Source organism: Brassica napus, chromosome A3 (genome assembly GCF_020379485.1).
Source record: "Brassica napus cultivar Da-Ae chromosome A3, Da-Ae, whole genome shotgun sequence".
Lineage (NCBI taxonomy): Eukaryota > Viridiplantae > Streptophyta > Magnoliopsida > Brassicales > Brassicaceae > Brassica > Brassica napus.
This window is the reverse complement of record NC_063436.1, coordinates 1695533-1714188: the sequence shown is the minus strand read 5'-3', so window position 1 is coordinate 1714188 and position 18656 is coordinate 1695533. Positions and strand designations below refer to the sequence as shown.

At 37.9% G+C, this 18656-nt stretch overlaps 3 protein-coding genes across 6 annotated transcripts; 2 read left to right on the top strand and 1 right to left on the bottom strand.

The window, feature by feature from the left end:
• Positions 1-1781: 1781 nt before the first annotated feature.
• On the bottom strand, positions 1782-7520 carry LOC125593138 (cellulose synthase A catalytic subunit 5 [UDP-forming]-like). Of its 2 annotated transcripts, none has more exons than XM_048769281.1 (13): positions 7078-7520; positions 6411-6606; positions 6138-6325; positions 5960-6053; positions 5676-5847; positions 4989-5601; positions 4772-4909; positions 4212-4337; positions 3922-4134; positions 3574-3853; positions 3312-3496; positions 2885-3235; positions 1782-2594 (listed from the first exon to the last, which is right to left on the bottom strand). In XM_048769281.1, the coding sequence occupies exons 1-13, from the start codon at positions 7156-7158 to the stop codon at positions 2013-2015; spliced, it is 3219 nt and encodes a 1072-aa protein (XP_048625238.1). In that variant the 5' UTR covers positions 7159-7520; the 3' UTR covers positions 1782-2012. The 2 variants fall into 2 exon arrangements, with proteins under 2 accessions (XP_048625238.1, XP_048625240.1); XM_048769283.1 differs by having other exon boundaries at positions 3595-3853; positions 7078-7519.
• Positions 7521-10378: 2858 nt separating this feature from the next.
• Positions 10379-12760, top strand: LOC106430536 (probable mediator of RNA polymerase II transcription subunit 26c). Of its 3 annotated transcripts, none has more exons than XM_048769277.1 (9): positions 10379-11268; positions 11353-11421; positions 11503-11585; positions 11673-11746; positions 11814-11866; positions 11939-11972; positions 12065-12192; positions 12287-12365; positions 12437-12760. In XM_048769277.1, the coding sequence occupies exons 1-9, from the start codon at positions 10888-10890 to the stop codon at positions 12553-12555; spliced, it is 1020 nt and encodes a 339-aa protein (XP_048625234.1). In that variant the 5' UTR covers positions 10379-10887; the 3' UTR covers positions 12556-12760. The 3 variants fall into 3 exon arrangements, with proteins under 3 accessions (XP_048625234.1, XP_048625237.1, XP_048625230.1); XM_048769273.1 differs by having other exon boundaries at positions 10381-11268; positions 11939-11981; XM_048769280.1 differs by lacking the exon at positions 11939-11972 and having other exon boundaries at positions 10380-11268.
• A 299-nt stretch (positions 12761-13059) lies between these two features.
• On the top strand, positions 13060-16427 carry LOC125593135. The gene is made up of 2 exons (XM_048769268.1): positions 13060-13886; positions 13970-16427. Exon 2 carries the CDS (start codon positions 14572-14574, stop codon positions 16240-16242), a length of 1671 nt encoding a protein of 556 aa, XP_048625225.1. The 5' UTR covers positions 13060-13886; positions 13970-14571; the 3' UTR covers positions 16243-16427.
• The last annotated feature ends 2229 nt before the right edge of the window (positions 16428-18656 follow it).

The following is an 18656-nucleotide window of genomic DNA, read 5'->3' as shown; positions in this document are numbered from 1 at the left end:
CGCGTTGGAAAGCTAATAGCCGTGAGTCATCGATCATAATCAGTTGATCTTTTATCTCTCTCGATCGGTTCTTACCTCGTTCACGTACATTGTTTAATAAAATGACGTGCAATGACTGATTATATCATTATTAAACCATTTAGCCTTCATTCATATTCTTCGCACTATTTACAAAAGTTAGCAAATAAAATGATAATGTAATAACAGATCCCTAAGCTTCACTAGTTGCTTCATCATCCAGTGACGGTCCTGATATCTTGTCACGTCGTCATGTATATGCTCAAGCAAGAATCATTATGTAATAACAGAATTCTAAAGACTTCAAACCTTTTTTTTTTTTTTTGTCACAAAAAGACTTCAAACCTAAGAATGTTGTTTCATCATCTTATTATCTCGACTCTGATATATAGGTCGTGTCGCCTTGTAAATGCTCTCGAGAGTCCTAAACTTCTTCTTCTTCTTTGGTGACATTACTCTCACGATCACCATTTCTTTCGTGCATTGATCTTGATAAATATCATCTTTACCGAATATTTCTTCAATCTTCCTCTTCTTTGTTATTTCGAGACTAGTCTCTTCGTCGCTTAGCTCCATCAGATATTGAGCTGCCTCCATCTCTGCCTCCGTTATCATCTCTTCTCTTCTCCTCTTCTCCATTACACAGAAAACAAATCAGGCAGTTTGTGCTCAAGTTTCGTTTTGGAAATAATTCTCTCTTGCAATGGTGTTGTACATGACGTTCGATTTATTTAATTTTTATATGTACGAGATTTCTTCGAGGATCACGTAATGTTGAATGAATGCCATGAGAAACTTCGACGTTGGTGCTGCGAAATCTCTCTTTATCTCTCTCCATCGTCGTCTCAGTGCTTATTTTGACCTATTTGCCTTAGTCACGAAACGCGTATCTACTCTACCCCCTCGGGTAAGCTTTTGTCTTTTCGATGACTCGTTCTTTTATAAACTAAAATTATATATTTAGTTATTTAACTAACTAAAATACCTTAAAATTTCGAAACCTATCTCTCCTGACCGATACAAAAAGAAAATAAAATACAATTATTTACACAATTTATTTCTTAGCCGTTTCATATATGCTTTAGCAGACAAAATTTTGACGCATAAGGCAAATGGTAACGTGAACACATAAGGATAACGACAAATGCAATTCCTTAATTCTTTACAAGTTAAAAAAGCAAAGTCAAAACGATTTTGGTAAACCCAATCTATATAAGAAAAAAATGCAAATGGGATCTAGTAACCTTTATTAAATATACACAAAACTAAATGAAAGACTGGATTTTGTATCATTGCAATAGTATTTTGTGGGGTTTTATATACTCCTTTTTAATCCAATGCAAACTAAGTAGAAGATGATTGGTATTGTGCTAGTTTTAAACAATGAAGTTTCTATATTCTCACTTCTCAGTGAGTTTATTGACTTGAATTTACGAATAAGCGAAGAAGAATAAGGAAGAAAAAAAATGAAACACGAATACCCAGGTTTGGAACTTTGGCTCCAAAAGATTCCAGTCAAAGAGTCGTATTGACTTTGACTGATTCGTGTTCCAAAGTCTCTCGAGAAAGAAAGCAGGACGTGAATACTCACGGACTAGAAGTCCAATATAATTCAGACAACAAGTTCACACTTCACAGAGACTAACTCTGCGTATTTACAGGCAAACATACATTTCTCAACAATTACAGACGAAGCCATCCTTCTTATATCGAATACTCAGAAGATGTCACAAAATATTCAACGAAAGAACTAATAATATAACATCACTTTCCCCCACAAAAAAAATATATAACAATAACAAAATAGACAATAACCTTCTTCTATATCTACAATACAACACCTTCCAAACAAAAACATTACATATCTAATTCCATTTTCTTTTCCAATCTAATATGTTTTTCTCCCCAATAATAATAAAACACAGTTACACAAATCTTCTGAGACTCTCCTCTCTACTTAACCTCTGTGTGGAAAAACGTTTCTTGTGTATCAATCAAAGACAGTCCAAACCACATATCTCTAGTGTTGGACCACCTTTACCCACAAAGGGATTAACTCTCACCCAAAGAAGCGTCAAGATAGAAGCCAGAAGAATCGACCAGACAAGAATAATGGTAGGCATCCTGTTCTGTTTCCCAAGCAAACCTTTCACGAAAGGATAAAGATGTAGAATCACCCAAAGAGCAAAGAACAATCTCCCAAACAACGGTCCCCACGAGTCATATCCGTTACTGATCGCATCAGAGATTCCCACAACGACTCCAACCACGTTGATGATCAGTAGCGTGGTCGGAGGGACCAAGAGAGACGTCCATTTGAAGATGTAAAGCTCTGAGAACTCGCCGTCGTCTGCTGCCTTTGACGTGACCGTGAAGTTTGTGTTGACACCGGCTAAAACCTTGAGGAGTCCTTGGAAGAGAGCAAAGAGATGAGATGAAACGCCACCTATCACCCAAAACTGCTCGTTTCTCCACCAGTCGTCGATCCCTACTTTGCCCCATTGCATCTCGAGGATGCCTGTGACAGCTATCGACGCGAAAAGTGCCATGAAGAGGATACTTGCGTAGTTGCTAATCTGCAAGAACAACAAGAAAAGAAAGAACATAAGAACTGATGCAGAGAGATTCCAAATACATTATCTAGTTAATTATTTATTAAGTAGAATGATATATATTTTTTTATATATAGCCGTTTAGATTTAAGTTTGGATTCAGTTAAAGATTTCTATTTGTTCTTTACTTTCGGTAGATCTATAAAAATCTCAACAAATTTAAGAGGACTTGGTTTATTCGGAAATTCAAAGATTAAACAATAAAGATTCATACTTATTACAAAAGTTAAAAGATAGGCTTTTAGTGTTATTACCTCAGGGACTATGAACTTCCCGGTGAGAAGACAGATAGCTGGAAGAGAGCAGTAGATGAGAAGAGGTATAGAGGTCCATGGATACACCACAGAGTTGATGTAAGACAACCTCTCAAGCCCTTTCAAACCACCTCCGTAACCGTACCAAATAGGACAATGCCTGCTCATGAAAATCTCAACGGACCCTAGCGCCCACCGAAGAACTTGATGTAGACGGTCAGAGAGATTAATGGGAGCTGATCCTTTGAAAGCAGGGATCTTCGGCGTACAGTAAACAGACCTCCAGCCATGAGAATGCATCTTGAAACCAGTTAGGATATCCTCAGTGACAGAACCGTAGATCCACCCAATCTAAATTTCACAAAAAGATATCAAGAACTGTATCACAAAACATGAAAGAAAATGTTTTAAATAGATCTTTATTTACCTCTTTACCCCACTCGGTTTTGTCTTCGTATCCACAACTAATGACTTGGATTGCTTCTCTAAGCAGAGAAGCTGGACTAGCCTCACTAGCAAGCCCACCATTCTCCATACCAGCAGAGGCTATAAAGACAGGAGACTGTCCAAACTTCTTCTCCAGCTTCAGCTGCGCCGCCTCTGGTGACTTCACTGCATGAAAGAAACAATAAAGTGTTCAGTAATAAACAAACTAAAAATATTTGTTGAAAAGCAAATGTTTTATTTACCGTTATTGTTGTTGGTCGCACCTTCTTCGATGTTTTCTAACGCGTGTATCTGCTTCGAAGCTTCCTTGTTCTTCTTCTTCTTATTATCAGCTGTCTTCGCCTTACGATTCTTTCTTACACCGCCGCAAAAGAAACACCATTTAGGCCAGCAGTTGCAAGTCATGCGCGGAGTCTTCTTCTTCGTCGGCGCATCGTATCCATAAAGCGCTTGTCTCCTGAATACACACCCGGTTCCAACGTATATCGGCCCTTGTAGTCCATCAAGACCTTTCATATTAATCTGTTCAAGATCAAAAAAGTTAGTTGACTAATAAAAGCAAATATATATACTAACTGTGTAACACTTACATCGAAGAAGACAACGTTGCGGTTAGAGTATCTATCGTTTTTATCGATTCCATCGAATCTTTGAGGGAACTGAACGTAACAGATCTTTTTTCCTGACTGAGGATCCATCATGAAACACATTGCTTCTCTTAGTGCTTTGCTGTTGTTGATGTAGTGGTCGCAGTCAACGTTGAGAAGGTAGGGTGCGTTTGATAGAACTCCAGAGACTCGTATCTTCAAACATGAAAAGACAGAATCAGATATAGCAATTCAAAGAATACACTCTAAGGATTTAAGTATAATTATTTTACCAAGGAGTTCATGGCTCCAGCCTTCTTGTGATGGTCAAATCCAGGTCTCTTCTCACGAGAAACGTAGACCAGCCTAGGTAGCTCGTGGTTCTCTACATCGAGTACACCGTTGTTTCCAAGGAATACCTTTATACACAGGAGCAAACAAGAAAAAAATAGTCAGATAAGTTTCTAAGGTATACACACAGGCCTGGGATTTTGAACCGAACAAAACCAAAACTCTGTTAGTTCGGTTTAGAAGATTTGGTTTTTGGTTCTGCAATCAGTTATTTCGGTTTTTAATATAAAAAAATATTATACCCAAAACCATACCAAAAACCCTAACCGATCTAACTAAATTTCAAACCGAAGTAACCGAGCTAGCCAAATTTAACAAAATTTATCCAAAATTTTAACAAAATTAAACCGAAATCAAAAACTTTGGTAGAAATTTCAAAAACCGAACTAACCGAACTTTACTTCAGGTTAAATCGGTAAGATTTATGTTGAACCGAACGAACCAAATCTGCAGGCCTAAGTATACCACACAGAACAAATATGAAACAGTAAAAGTATCTCACCTGAATCATGCCAGGATGATCACGAACATTATTACCAGGCCAAGGAGTACCATCTTGCATAGTCCACCCTTCTTCAGGAACTTTCTGAGCAGTCGCAACTAAAGCATTGATCTTAACCTTAAACTCTTCATAATCTCTCTGCAAACCACCAAAAAAAAAACGCTATTAATATCCAATAAAAGGCAAAAAAACTTATGCAACAAAAAAAGAAACAAACCTTCATAGCTCTCCGCTCCCTAACAAACGCAGGATGAACTTTATTCTTCAAATAATCCATCTTATGACAAAAGTACCACTCAGGAGCGCGCGGCTCGATCCCATACTTCTTACAGAACGGAACCCACTTCCTCGCAAACTCAGCCGTCTCCGAAAGCGCCTCGAAAGTTAGCATCGCAGCACCATCGTCAGATACGTAGCAAGCAACTCTGTCCACAGGGTAGTCAACCGCGAGGATAGACAGAACAGTGTTGGCTGTGATAAGCGGAGGCTCTTTCAAAGGATCCACCGTGCTAACAAAGACATCAACACCAGCTAGCTCGGACGGTTTCCCTTCCTTCTCGTATCTTAAAGAGAGACGGTCCAAGTACGTCTCTCTTTCTATGGGGTACCATTTTGGGAACTGGTCGAGGACCCACGAGACAGCGAACCATATCTCGCAGATGACCGAGACTAGCCACAGGGCGTAGGCGTCTTTGACGGGGTGGAGGATACGGTAGTGGAAGAAGAGGCCGAGGATGAGGAGACGGAGGATGATCAGCATCCTGTAAGGGTTGATCATGCTTGACTTTATCGGTACTTTTCGAGACAGTGGTTGTCTTCCTTCATCCATCCTAATATCAAATCAAAAGCTCTTTTAAGTTACTATGAAACAAAAGAATTGGTTTGTGACTCTTTCTTGTCTTACATTGGAATCTCAGCGTCATCTCCATCGCCTAAGGTTGAGTCACCGTCGTGTTTAACCACCTGGAACTTCTCTGTCTGCTTTCTCTTCCACTCCTCCATGCGATCTTTCCAGGCGACGCTTCCGTATCCGTAGACTGCAAGGTCTTTTTGTGGTACCATTGGTCTTAGATGTGCTGTGACATAAAAAAAACAGTAACTTAGTAACACCAGACCGAAACCATATTATGTAATATTAGTTTCGTCCCAATAAGGAAACATTAGTAAAACCAAAAGAAGAGGACTTACGAGTCTGGTCAGTGAAATGAGCTTGATACCTATTGACTTGGGAAGGTGATGGAGAGACGATAAGAGCGTGTCTATCTGAAGATATCTCAACGTCCTAACAAAGTAAAAAACCAAATGAGCCAAGGGGAAAGAGAGAAAAAAAACTGAGAGTAGTTGGGGAGAAAGTAAGAAACCAAACCTCATCTCCATAAGTCAGCAACGGAATCTGAGAGCCGTGTGCAGCAGAAGCCAAATCAAACTCCGAGTTGCGGCGAGAGAAAGTATCAGAAGCTTGTTCAGATCCTCCAAGCCCACTTTTATAATCAAACTCGAAATCAAGATCATCGATTCCATCGTCCTCCTCATCTCCTTCAACCCTTGGACTCCCTGAGAAAACAATTAAAGACTCTCTGTAAGTTGGACATAACACAACCTTTGTACTAGTTCGAAAGAGTTAAAGGGTGTTTGTTACCTTTGATGCGTTTGTAACGAGTTTTGCACTGAGGACAAGACTGGTTCCCCTCGCGTCTCTCGTACTCGTAGCAAGTTCTACATACAGGGAAAGCACACTCGTTACACGCCACAAAGGACTCTCCATCGTCTGAGAGCTCAATCTCATCTCCACAGATTTGGCATGACTGCCCGCTTAGCTCTTCCACTGAACGTATCTGTGACAAGAGTAGTAACTACACATCAGAAAAGCAGCAGACCCAAAACTAAACTAAATCAAATATACATAGAATGTATCTCGATTAGGACAAATTAACTATAAAGTTTTGATCTTTCAAACTAAGCAGTTAGATTTGTCTGTAATAAGAGTAGTTACTACACATACCCAAACTAAATTAAATCAAATAATTACATAGAATGTATCTCAATTAGGACAAATTAACTATAAAGTTTTGTTCTTTCAGACAAAGCAGTTAGATTTGGGGTTTGACACAGCTTCAATTGAACGAATTAACCACTAATGAATTCAAAATTTCAATCCCCACCGACGAAAACTATCATTGTAAATGAAAAACCCTAATCGATTTTAACGAGTAAATGCAAAACCCAGATCCAAAAGGACAAAAAGGCACAACCTTTACATGGAACAATGAACTTTACAACCAATGGGTACAGAAAGAAAAACTTACTCTGGCACTCTCATCTGCATTGATTAGCACGAACTCGTTCCTATTGTGAGAACCGGCTATGAGCCGACCACCAGTATTCATCTTCCCAAATACAATGAGGGATTCACGGGCACGCGGTCTAGAGACAGAGAAAGAGAGAGGTAGCTTCCGAGTTCGGCAAAACGAGTAAACTCAGTCGTTTCAACTACCATGAAAGCATGCAATGAGCAGTTAGCAAAGAAGAATCTCAGAGGGGTTTTGGAGTGAGATTTTTCACAGTTTATAATTAGAAGCAATGGAGAAAAAAGAAAGATTGTGGGGGAAGAGCCGTGTGGAGAAAGTGTTTTTTTTATTGGAACCAGGCTTTTCCTTATTATTCCAAATGTGCACACACACAGGTTCACATTAAATAGAAAAGGAAGAGATTTCAAGAGAGTAGTAGAGAGTGAAAGAAGAGCAGCAGATAGTTAAGGAGTGGGGCTAGTGTACAATAAGCAGAAGAAGACGCGTATATGGAAAGAAGACGAAGAGAGAGAGAGGTACCAGTAGACCAGTGAAAGTGTTTTTGATAGTATATTTTTATAATTGGAAGTATCAACTACCCCAAAAAAATTAGAAAGTGAGGGACCCACAAAATATGTGTCGCTTTGGAAGTCTCTGTCGTCCTACTCCAATTGTCTGAAGAGTGAAGCGTCAGTAATTGGTAATGTGAATGGAACGCAGTCGTTTAACACATATTGAACCCTAGCGCTCAAGTCAACTTTAAAAAAAAATTCTAAGGCCATTATTAAATTGTCGGCAAAAGTTAATAATATTACAACCAGTAGTAAAAAAAAATACTACTTAGTAACCACTGTAATTTTGACTCAACTCTCATTTTTCTCGGGAATGAAATGTATATATTTGGTATACATTGGATCACCCTAACATTTATTTCCCTGTGTTAGTTCTTCCGTCTTCTACTTCATGACTAGTGTAATTTCATTTTGCACGTACAATTTCGAAGTTTCACTGTCGTCATTGTGTTTATTCTCTTTTACATGTATGTTGTTGACCGCATTGGTTTTATACCTTTTAGCCGTTTACAATTTTGTAAGTGAGTACTATCTTTTATATCAATGGTTTCATTCCCTTGCGTTAAATACGTACTTAATATTATAATTCTATTCATTAACTCTTCCCTAGATCTATAATCAGACTGGATCCGCCCACCACTATTCAACATTTGTCTTTCCTTCTGTTAATGCACTGTTGACCATATAGAAAATGGTACGAGAGGAAAAAATGTACACTTATTGAGACTATCATGTCACCTCAAGTATATATACTATGCATTCATATGTATACATTTGCCGACAATCGATATATGAGTAAGTTGAGAAAGAAACTTACGTATTTTGAAAGTGTTAGCTTAAAACTAAAACTGGAATTTAAAGAAGAGAAACAAAAAAAACATTTATTAATGGGTTAAAACATCATATGTCACATTCCATGTTCGACTGGAATTGCATTCTCTGTACTATTTTCTCCAAATCCTTGGGCCACCTGCTCTTATGGAAAATTAAAATTATAAACTGTCGGTGCCACATTTTATATATTTTCTTCCTGAATTTAGCCAAAAAAGAATGTTGATTATATATATTATTTTTACAAACGAACTACAAGTATGATTAGTTTTTTATTAGTACTTTTCATAAGAAATTGAGATTAAGATTAGTTATATCTTCAATAGGGGGTGTAGAACATAACCTAATCAATTTAATTCGATTATAAGAACTATAGATTATAAACATTGGAGTATGATAAAATATAAGTGTATACTATAAATCGATGAGCATGGTGGAAATTTATTAGAAAGAGAACGGGGATGTTTACAGACTTGAATCGTGAGATGACTTAAAACCACTCATTTCAATATGTAGAAATTGATGGCCAAACATAAAGTTTGGTTTGATAGGTGTTAATAGAGACACTTTTAAATTTAGCTTTTATTTATTGATTATTTGCTTAAGTTTGTAATTATTACTGGACTGAGATTGATTCCAAGGATTATTGGTTTTTACTAGTATTATGTGTTTACTGTTTAATTAGTGTTTGATGTTTAGGGATGTTTATTATATATTGTCTAGTTTTGGTTTTACAGATGTAAATTTAAACATGAATTCATAGATGAGATAGACTTGATCTTAACTAGACTGCTCACTTATAAAGTTGGGTATACACACAAACGAGCTGAATTACCAACCCTCAATGCAAATATTTTTTAATTGTGAAATGATTTTGATAAACTCGGATAATCACCAACAAGCATGTAGCCAAAATGACTGGCGGCTGTTGGATAAATCCATTTGATAATTATTAAGACGTATGGCCACTGCTAACTCACCGGATGCTTCCAGTAAAAGTCCAAATTTCACGAAAAGGTGTTGACAATATGTTTGAAAGGGACATTACATTCCTAATGTCTGTAAGATAACTAATGGATACACTATCACATTGTTATTAGCCTTTTGAAAAACATTTTGATACCCCAGCCCTTACATGTAAAACATATTTAGAATAGTACTTAAACATAATCACTTAGATAAACAAATTCATATCCAAAGACTCACCATTAAAGAAATGGTTCATAAACTGAAAGCTTACCCGATGAGATATAGTACATAGGAGGAGCCCACATCAAACAAGCTTCTTCTGTCTCCGTGTCTTTGATTTGGCCGGCCTCTTGACCGTTGTATGTGTCAGAACCACTGAGTCTTTGTTGTTCCCAGTTCAATAAACTGAACTAAAACAAATTTAAAAAGTTTTCAGAACTAATCATACCAACCATTGATTATAGAGTTTACGAGCCACAAGAAGCAAGTACCCTAGAGAATCCTTCCAGGTCTTGCCGAGCTGTAAACCAAAGATGTCTCCAACAGTAAACCTTTCAAGAAAGTAACAATTAATGCACCTCTGCGTCACATATTCAATGAGACATGCTAAACATAAAGTAGCAAGTCAGATGATAGTTATACTTACTCTGATGTTTTAATGATAGTACGCATCCTCTACGCCAGCTAATGGGTCCATCTGAGATTTAAACTAAAAACAGCAAGTGGGCTCATAAAGACATCAATGGCAGGAGTTAGTACACGTTGATAATCGATCCAAAGCATTGTCATCCACTTAAATGGGTCCGTAAGTAAAAGGCCCATTAGTTAAATGTGTATAAACATCTATTTTATTAATTTCCCGTTTCGCCTCCACTTATTTTGGGCCAACAATTTAAAGGCCCATTAACTAAAGTATGTAATTAAAGAAATAATACTAAAAAAAAAGTAAACGCCATTATTGAAAAACACACGCCTCTCTCTCTCTCTCTCTCTCTCTCTAGCTGTATGTTCATCTCCCCAACCAGAACATACCAACTTGCGCTTCAGCTTTGCTCTGTCCAGGACAAGAGCATCCAGATTAAAGCAAATCTCCTTTTCTTTTAACTTGTGATTGGTTTTGTCTGAAGAATATTTTTTACCGAACAAAAGAAAAAAAAAACATATTCTAAAAGACTCAAACTTGGAATATTCCCTTTCTTCTCCCATTTTTCTCTGTTTCTGTTTTTTTTTTCTTCTTCTCTGTTTTTCTGTAATAACACAGATTCATCAACCAAAGGGTCTGCCTTTCTCATCGGATTTAATCTGATTCCGATTGAATTGAGTCTAAACTCTGTTGGGTTTTCAATCTCTCGATGAATTGAATTCATCAGAAAGATCGGTTTTTGTAGATCTCGTCGTCTCCTCTGTTTTTATTTTCTATTTCTGTAAAGTAACGAACTTTGGGAAGCGTTTGGTGATGGATTTGGATGATTTTCGGTCGGTTATGGATAACGCAGGCGTCGATGTCTGGACATTTATAGATACAGCGATCCTCGTTGCCTCCCTTGATTACGGTCAAGAGCTGAAGCGGCGGAGAGATAACATCGTTGAGCGTCTCTACGCGACCTCCATGGCTAACAAGTGTAGAAACTGCGACTTCGGTGGAGGCGGAGGAGAAGTTGCTAGGGCTAATGGGAGTGTTCACGAGGAGGAGGAGGAAGAAGAAGTAAGAGAGAAATCAGTTAATGGCGAGGATGATGATGAGGAGGATGATGGTTACGATCCGTTTGCTGGTTTGTTTGATGATGAGCAGAAGAGTGTTCTTGAAATCAAGGAGAGGCTTGAAGATCCTGATCTGGTTGGTTTTAATATCTCTCTTGAATCTAGATTCGGTTTCAGTTTTTGAAGACTGAAGTGTTTTGGTTTGTTTGTTGTTTTTAAGTCGGAAGAAGATTTGGTTGAGCTGCTTCAGAATCTGGATGATATGGAGATAACATTCCAAGCTCTCCAGGTAGTGAAGTCAAATTCGAATACTAACACTCTCTCTTAGCTTTCTTTATTCATAGTTTATATGATGTTTTGGTCGCTTTAGGAAACTGATATTGGGAGGCATGTGAATAAAGTTCGGAAGCATTCATCGAACGATGTTCGGACACTAGCTAAAAAACTTGTCAAGTTACGATCAGATTCACAAGAACTTTCTCTCTTGCTCAAATCTCAAATTCGAACAAGAAACAACTAACTCACTTTTGTGTCTGCTAGAAAATGGAAGGAGACAGTGGACGAGTGGGTCAAACTTAACCCGCCTGGTGATCTCGAACCTCCAAGTTTGATAGGTACAAAAGAATCTCATTGTTCTTTATCTTTTCCCCTTGAAAGAAATCTCAAATCTCTTCGTTATAGCTGATGAGGACTCACCGCAGCAGAGAGCTATCCGTAATGGTAATCGCCAACAGGTAACTTTAAAATAAAAACACAACACGTTTTACTTTCTTGGTTAGTCATTGATCTTCAGTTGTTATCCTTAGGTTCCTGATTTTGGATATTCACCGGTTCCTCAGAGTACTCAGAGTAAGTTGTTGAACGTCAAGTTCTGATCTTTAAACATTTGTAATCATCCATAAAGCTTATTCCTTTTCTGATTTTTTTGACAGATGGGTATTCAGGTTCATCAAGCAAGAACAGTTACGTTAGCGAGCCAGAGAGAAAGCCAAGACCAGTTGCTCTTCCTCCTAGAAGAGAGTCTCCTTCTCCAGCTAAACAACCTTCTCGTCCCATTCCGGTATAAACACTGTCAAAATGTATTCTAGTATCTATGTTGAATGTGTCTAGTGTTTTTGACTATGGTCATGAATTTGATATGGGGATTATTACAGAGGGAGAAGGAGCACAAGGAAATTGATTTTGACTCGGCTAGGAAAAGACTGCAACAAAACTACCGACAAGCTGAGAATGGTTTGTTTTTAGTTTCATATTTCTACTCAACTGGATTGTTTGATGACTCTTTTGTATTGGTTTGAATGCAGCTAAAAAGCAAAGGACCATACAGGTGATGGACATTCATGAGATACCTAAACCTAAGAAAGGTGGATTTTTTCCAAGAAGAGGCGGCAGTTCACAAGGAGGAGGTGGTAGACACTGGTGAATTGAGTGAAAGAGAAAAGATAAAACAGAGAGCAGAGTTCTGTTTTTGAGACACAAGAAGAAAGTGAAATCTAAAAATGTTTCTAGACTTTGGAGTTAAGTTGTTTTCCATTTTGTTGTTACTATATTTTTAAGAAAATTCTGATTAAGAACATAATTTTCTTGGATTTCATGAATAATAGATTCGAAAAACCAAGTTTAAGGTATTTGTGTTTTTGTATTTTGATATGCATGTGTCTAGTTATTTAGAGAAAATGAAATGATTTTCTTAGGAGTTGATTTTTTTGTTTAATGCCAATTTGTATATAAAGGTTTTGAGTTTTGACCTTTTGTAATGTTATGTTTTCGTGTAGATTCACGGGTTGCTGCAATTTTCTTTTATCAGTTAATGTAAATTCATTTTCTGATTAAAGGGTCAATGCCAAACCTCCAAAAATATTTTGATGTGTATGTCGAGCTTATCTTTTAGTTTGTCGTATAGTTTAATACTACATGGTGTATATAATAAAGAGAAAATGACACAAAGAACACTAAATGAAGTTTTCCTCCCCAAACTAGCACTCAGGATCAGAATTCACAAAAATAGGTTTCATTAAAGGGGCAATTTACCCTTATGCCCCCTTCTTTAACTAATTTAAAAAACAAATTTGAAATCAATTTGTCGCCGTCCTCGTTTCATCGCTTCTTCTTCTCGTCTCTCCGTCGTCGTCGTCGTCGTCTCTCCGTCGTCGTCTCCCCGTCCTTGTCGTCGTCGTCTCTCCGTCGTCGTCGTCGTCGTCGTCGTCGTCTCTCCGTCGTCGTCTTCGCCTCTCCGTTGATCCGTCGTCGTCGTCTCTCCGTTTATTTTATCGTCGTCGTCGTTTCTCAATTGATCTGTCGTTTCTACGTCTATTCATCTCATTCTCTCTCTCGTGTGTCTGATTTGATTAAGGTTTGAATCATTTCATTTTGTTATACATTATCTAGGTTTTGTTATATATTATTCATTTGTTGATGATTTGAAGTTGATTTTGTAGAACAATGGAAGTTTTGTGCATCTGTGGACAATGGATCTCAAAAGAATCTCTCCAGTGGGAGTTTCTTGTTGATTTGAAGAGGAATGCATCAATCATTTCCATAGAAGAAGATCTACTGTATGAAGATTTGATGAAGATTGTCTCTGAAGATTTTAGTGTTAAAGAGGAAGAAATCAGTTTGAGTTATGGTTTTTCATTGGATATGAAATGTATTATTGAAAGTTTCCCCCCACTCTCGATAGGTAATACTCGTCAGCTCAGAACTTTCATTTCCAAGACTAGAGCATTTGATGGAACCTGTCGTTTGTGTGTTAAGGTTTGTATGATTTTTTCTTAGACTTTTCAGGATATGCTTCATAACCAAGTATTATGCCTTACAGAACTACTTGACTTATGCAGGTTAGTACTGATCCAGTTAGCTGTAACACTCAAGCTTCTGATACATTTGCTTCTACTGTTCCATTGAATGCCAATCCAGCGATTCTTTCTACTGTGCAGAGTGAAAAACAGGTACATTGTCCTTAATTCCCTTTTTCTGTTTGTGTTTGCATGATATGCTTCATAATCAAGTACTATGCCTTACAAAACTACTTGACTTTTGCAGAGTCTTCTATATGAAGGTGTTTCTACAGTTCCTCTGAATGCTCTTCCGGATTTTAGTACTGATTCAGCTAGCTGTAACATTCAAGCTTCTGATACATTTGCTTCTACTGTTCCATTGAATGCCAATCCAGTGATTCTTCCTACTGTGCAGAGTGAAAAACAGGTACATTGTCCCTAATTCCCTTTTTCTGTTTGTGTTTGCATGATATGCTTCATAATCAAGTATTATGCCTTACAGAACTACTTGACTTTTGCAGAGTTTTCTATATGAAGGTGTTTCTACAGTTCCTCTGAATGCTCTTCCGGATTTTAGCCCTGTCCATATTGGACTTTCACCAAACACGAGAGTAGCTGGCGATATTAAGGTGAATAGCTATTTTAAGACAAAGAGAGAGTTGATGTTGAGGATGAAGAAATGGGCTTTAGAGTGGAAGTTTGAGTACAAGACTGTCTCTTCTAACAAGTCAAGAGTGCTTTTGAGTTGTGTTGATGAAAATTGCACGTGGAGGATGCGTGCTATCAAGCTACCTGTTTCAGATTTTTTCGTTGTTAAAAAGTATGTTCATGAGCATACATGCGATACAACACACAGGAAAGCCAACCACAGACAAGCATCTGCAAAGTTGTTGGGTTCTTTGATTTCCAGCAATTATGGAGAAAAAAAGGAAGGTCTCAAACCGAAACAGATCATTGAACAGGTCAGGATGCTGCATGGTGTTCACATCAATTACAAACAAGCTTGGAGAGTGAGAGAAGAAGCTCAGATTTTGGTTAGAGGGACTCCTGAAGACAGCTATTACAATTTGTCTAGGTGGTTGTATAAAATCACAGAAACAAACCCTGGTTCCTTGACTTATCAACATGTTGATGCTGCAGGAAAGTTCAAGTATGCATTTGTGGCTTTTGGTCCATCGATAAGGGGATTTTCATTGATGAGGAGAGTTATTGCAGTAGATGGTACATTTCTGAAGGGAAAATTCAATGGGACTTTATTGGCAGCTTGTGCTCAAGATGGGAATTATCATCTATATCCTCTCGCTTTTGCAGTGGTTGACGCAGAAAACGGCGCCTCTTGGAAATGGTTCTTTAGAGGTTTGAGCCAGAAGATCCCGGACGCTTCGGATCTTGTTTTTGTATCAGACAGGGCTAACTCCATTTCTTCAGCGTTGGAGGATGTATATCCCTTATCTCACCATGGAATTTGCAGGATCCATCTGCTCCGCAACATCACTCCTACATATGCGAAGACTGGGTTGCTACCTCTGGTGGAAAGCGCTGCTGATGCCTATACGTGTCACGAGTTCTGGTTAATCTTCAAGGACATAAAGGATAAATGTCCTGAATTGGCTAAGTATCTGGAAGAGTCTGATTTTAGGAAGTGGGCACGAAGCTATGCGCCTGCGAACAGGTATAATATCATGACTACCAACATTGCAGAGTCTCTCAATTCTATGTTGAAGATGCCTCGTGAGTTGCCCATTATCTCTCTCCTTGAAACTATCAGATTGACGATGACCACTTGGTTTTTTGAGCGACGCGAAGCGGCTGCGAAACATAAGCACCTGGTTACTCCAAAAGTTGTTCAGAAATTGGTATCTAGGTTAGGGGCCGCAATGTTGTTGAATGTGTATCAAGTTGATCGAAGCGAGTTTGAGGTGAAGAATGAAACAATGAAGTTTGTTGTTGACTTGGAGAAGCGGCATTGCACATGTAATGTTTTCGACATTGACAAGATCCCCTGCATCCATGCCATCGCTGCTGCTAAGCATATCAAGAGAGATGAAAACCGTTTTGTTGATGCTTCTCACTTGACAGAAACGTGGGCTAAAGCTTATGCTGAAAGCATACATCCTGGTGGAGAGTTGTCAACGTCCACCTATCCAGAGAATATTGATGAACTGTCTTGCCCACCTCCAGCTACCAAAAAGAAAAGTGGACGCCCTCCTACAAAGAGAAAGAGATCCGTTGGCGAGTTTGGGGTTCCTGGATCTAAATCTCAGTCCCACAAGTGCAGCAGATGTGGCACAGGAGGGCACAACAAGATCACATGCCAGAGGCCTATAGGATGAAGTTCTACATTTTTACATTTTTATCGATTATTATTTGGATGTTTGGCTATTTTGATGGTTACATGATATGCACAAGACCATATACATTTTTTCTTTTGGAACCCTATCCTGAATAAGTATGATTTCTTACAACTTTTGTAATATACAACATTATCTTTTGATCTCATTTCAATTTTTAGTTTAAACTTCTTTGCTAGAAAAAAACACAGTAATATTCAACTATTCTGGAATCCCATCCAACTTTTGTAACATCCAACTTTTGTAATATACAATGTATTTATACTATAAATTGTATGGGTAAATTCAATTATGTGGAAGCAACTAACAGATGATTCTCCTCAGCCTAGCGGCTAAACCACGAAACCTATGATACCGAAACATTTGATCGACCCGGGTTCGACTCTCCTACGAGTAATGGGTGATTTTTTTTTTTGTTCAAACATATATCTCAGGAATCACATTTGTCGCAATCGGAAGCCCATCCTGAACTATCAAAGATCTTTCCAATGTATTTATACTATAAATTGTATGGGTAAATTCAATTATGTGGAAGCAACTAACAGATGATTCTCCTCAGCCTAGCGGCTAAACCACGAAACCTATGATACCGAAACATTTGATCGACCCGGGTTCGACTCTCCTACGAGTAATGGGTGATTTTTTTTTTTTTGTTCAAACATATATCTCAGGAATCACATTTGTCGCAATCGGAAGCCCATCCTGAACTATCAAAGATCTTTCCAATGTATTTATACTATAAATTGTATGGGTAAATTCAATTATGTGGAAGCAACTAACAGATGATTCTCCTCAGCCTAGCGGCTAAACCACGAAACCTATGATACCGAAACATTTGATCGACCCGGGTTCGACTCTCCTACGAGTAATGGGTGATTTTTTTTTTTTTTGTTCAAACATATATCTCAGGAATCACATTTGTCGCAATCGGAAGCCCATCCTGAACTATCAAAGATCTTTCCAATGTATTTATACTATAAATTGTATGGGTAAATTCAATTATGTGGAAGCAACTAACAGATGATTCTCCTCAGCCTAGCGGCTAAACCACGAAACCTATGATACCGAAACATTTGATCGACCCGGGTTCGACTCTCCTACGAGTAATGGGTGATTTTTTTTTTTTTGTTCAAACATATATCTCAGGAATCACATTTGTCGCAATCGGAAGCCCATCCTGAACTATCAAAGATCTTTCCAATGTATTTATACTATAAATTGTATGGGTAAATTCAATTATGTGGAAGCAACTAACAGATGATTCTCCTCAGCCTAGCGGCTAAACCACGAAACCTATGATACCGAAACATTTGATCGACCCGGGTTCGACTCTCCTACGAGTAATGGGTGATTTTTTTTTTTTTGTTCAAACATATATCTCAGGAATCGAAGAGTCTCTTCCAAACGACATCATGTAACTCAGTAACCGAAGAGTTTCTTTTCGTCAAGATTGGGTGTTATATGATTGGTTATTTCAGTAACTGACTTCAATAATCGAAGAGTTCCACAATAATCAAGAGTTTATTTTAACTGACTTCAATAATCGAAGAGTTCCTTTTTGTTCTATAAATATAAGGGACGATATCAGACCTTTTATTCACTCACTTCATTTCGCTTGATATATCCTTTTGCAATACAAGTTAGTTTTCGATTTTTCTCATTTTCCATTCAATTCATGAACTTTTTTCTATTTCTATTTTATCGTAACATCTTAGTTTCGATTTTGTTGCAGGACAAAGTTTCAATGGAAGGAAGTTCAAAGAAGATGATGAAGCGTCCCATAGAGGAGGTTTACGGATGTGATGCCGCCGAAGGTTTCAAGAAGGGGAAGAAGGAAACTGTGGAACATTACAGGGCTCTTCTTCGTTTGTCCAACGAATACAGGCTATCTGAGAATGATTGGAATCTTGCATCCAGCAAAGCAAATTCAATTGCTGTCCAAATCGAGTTGCTTGAAGATATTATCAAAGCTGATGGAAAATTTGATTTAACTGCTGAGTTGGAGAAACTCAAAGAAGAGCACTCGGAAGCGGAAGGAATGCTTGCTGATGTGAAGGTCAAAGTCCCTGATTGGGATAAACTTGGCGAAAGTTGGCTCCATCATGAGTAATTTCATGTTATCGTCTTCTCTTTTTATGTTTTTAAGGACCACATTATGTTTGATTTTCAGTTTTTATTTTAAATGAATAAGCACTTTTGTTTCTCTTGTGTTGTTTCTTCAATTAACAACCTAAATAAAAAACTTGTTCAATGTTTTTCACTATTTTGTAATGGTTTGGCCTAGTGTTCTTATAACTTGGTTATCTGATTTGCTTATTTGTTTTTGGAAAGCCATCCTGAATACATAAAATGATATCCAGATTATATAAATCTATCGTCTGTGAATAAATGAGTTC

Coding starts and splice junctions, on each gene's coding strand:
- LOC125593138 (XM_048769281.1), bottom strand. CDS start 7,158: ATGAATACTGGTGGTCGGCTCATAGCCGGTTCTCACAATAGGAACGAG. Junction 4,135..4,211: donor CTGGAGCCATGAACTCCTTG/GTAAAATAATTA, acceptor TCATGTTTGAAG/ATACGAGTCTCTGGAGTTCT. Junction 3,236..3,311: donor AAACCGAGTGGGGTAAAGAG/GTAAATAAAGAT, acceptor TGTGAAATTTAG/ATTGGGTGGATCTACGGTTC.
- LOC106430536 (XM_048769273.1), top strand. CDS start 10,888: ATGGATTTGGATGATTTTCGGTCGGTTATGGATAACGCAGGCGTCGAT. Junction 11,867..11,938: donor GTAATGGTAATCGCCAACAG/GTAACTTTAAAA, acceptor TGTTATCCTTAG/GTTCCTGATTTTGGATATTC. Junction 12,366..12,436: donor CTACCGACAAGCTGAGAATG/GTTTGTTTTTAG, acceptor GTTTGAATGCAG/CTAAAAAGCAAAGGACCATA.
- LOC125593135 (XM_048769268.1), top strand. CDS start 14,572: ATGTTGAGGATGAAGAAATGGGCTTTAGAGTGGAAGTTTGAGTACAAG.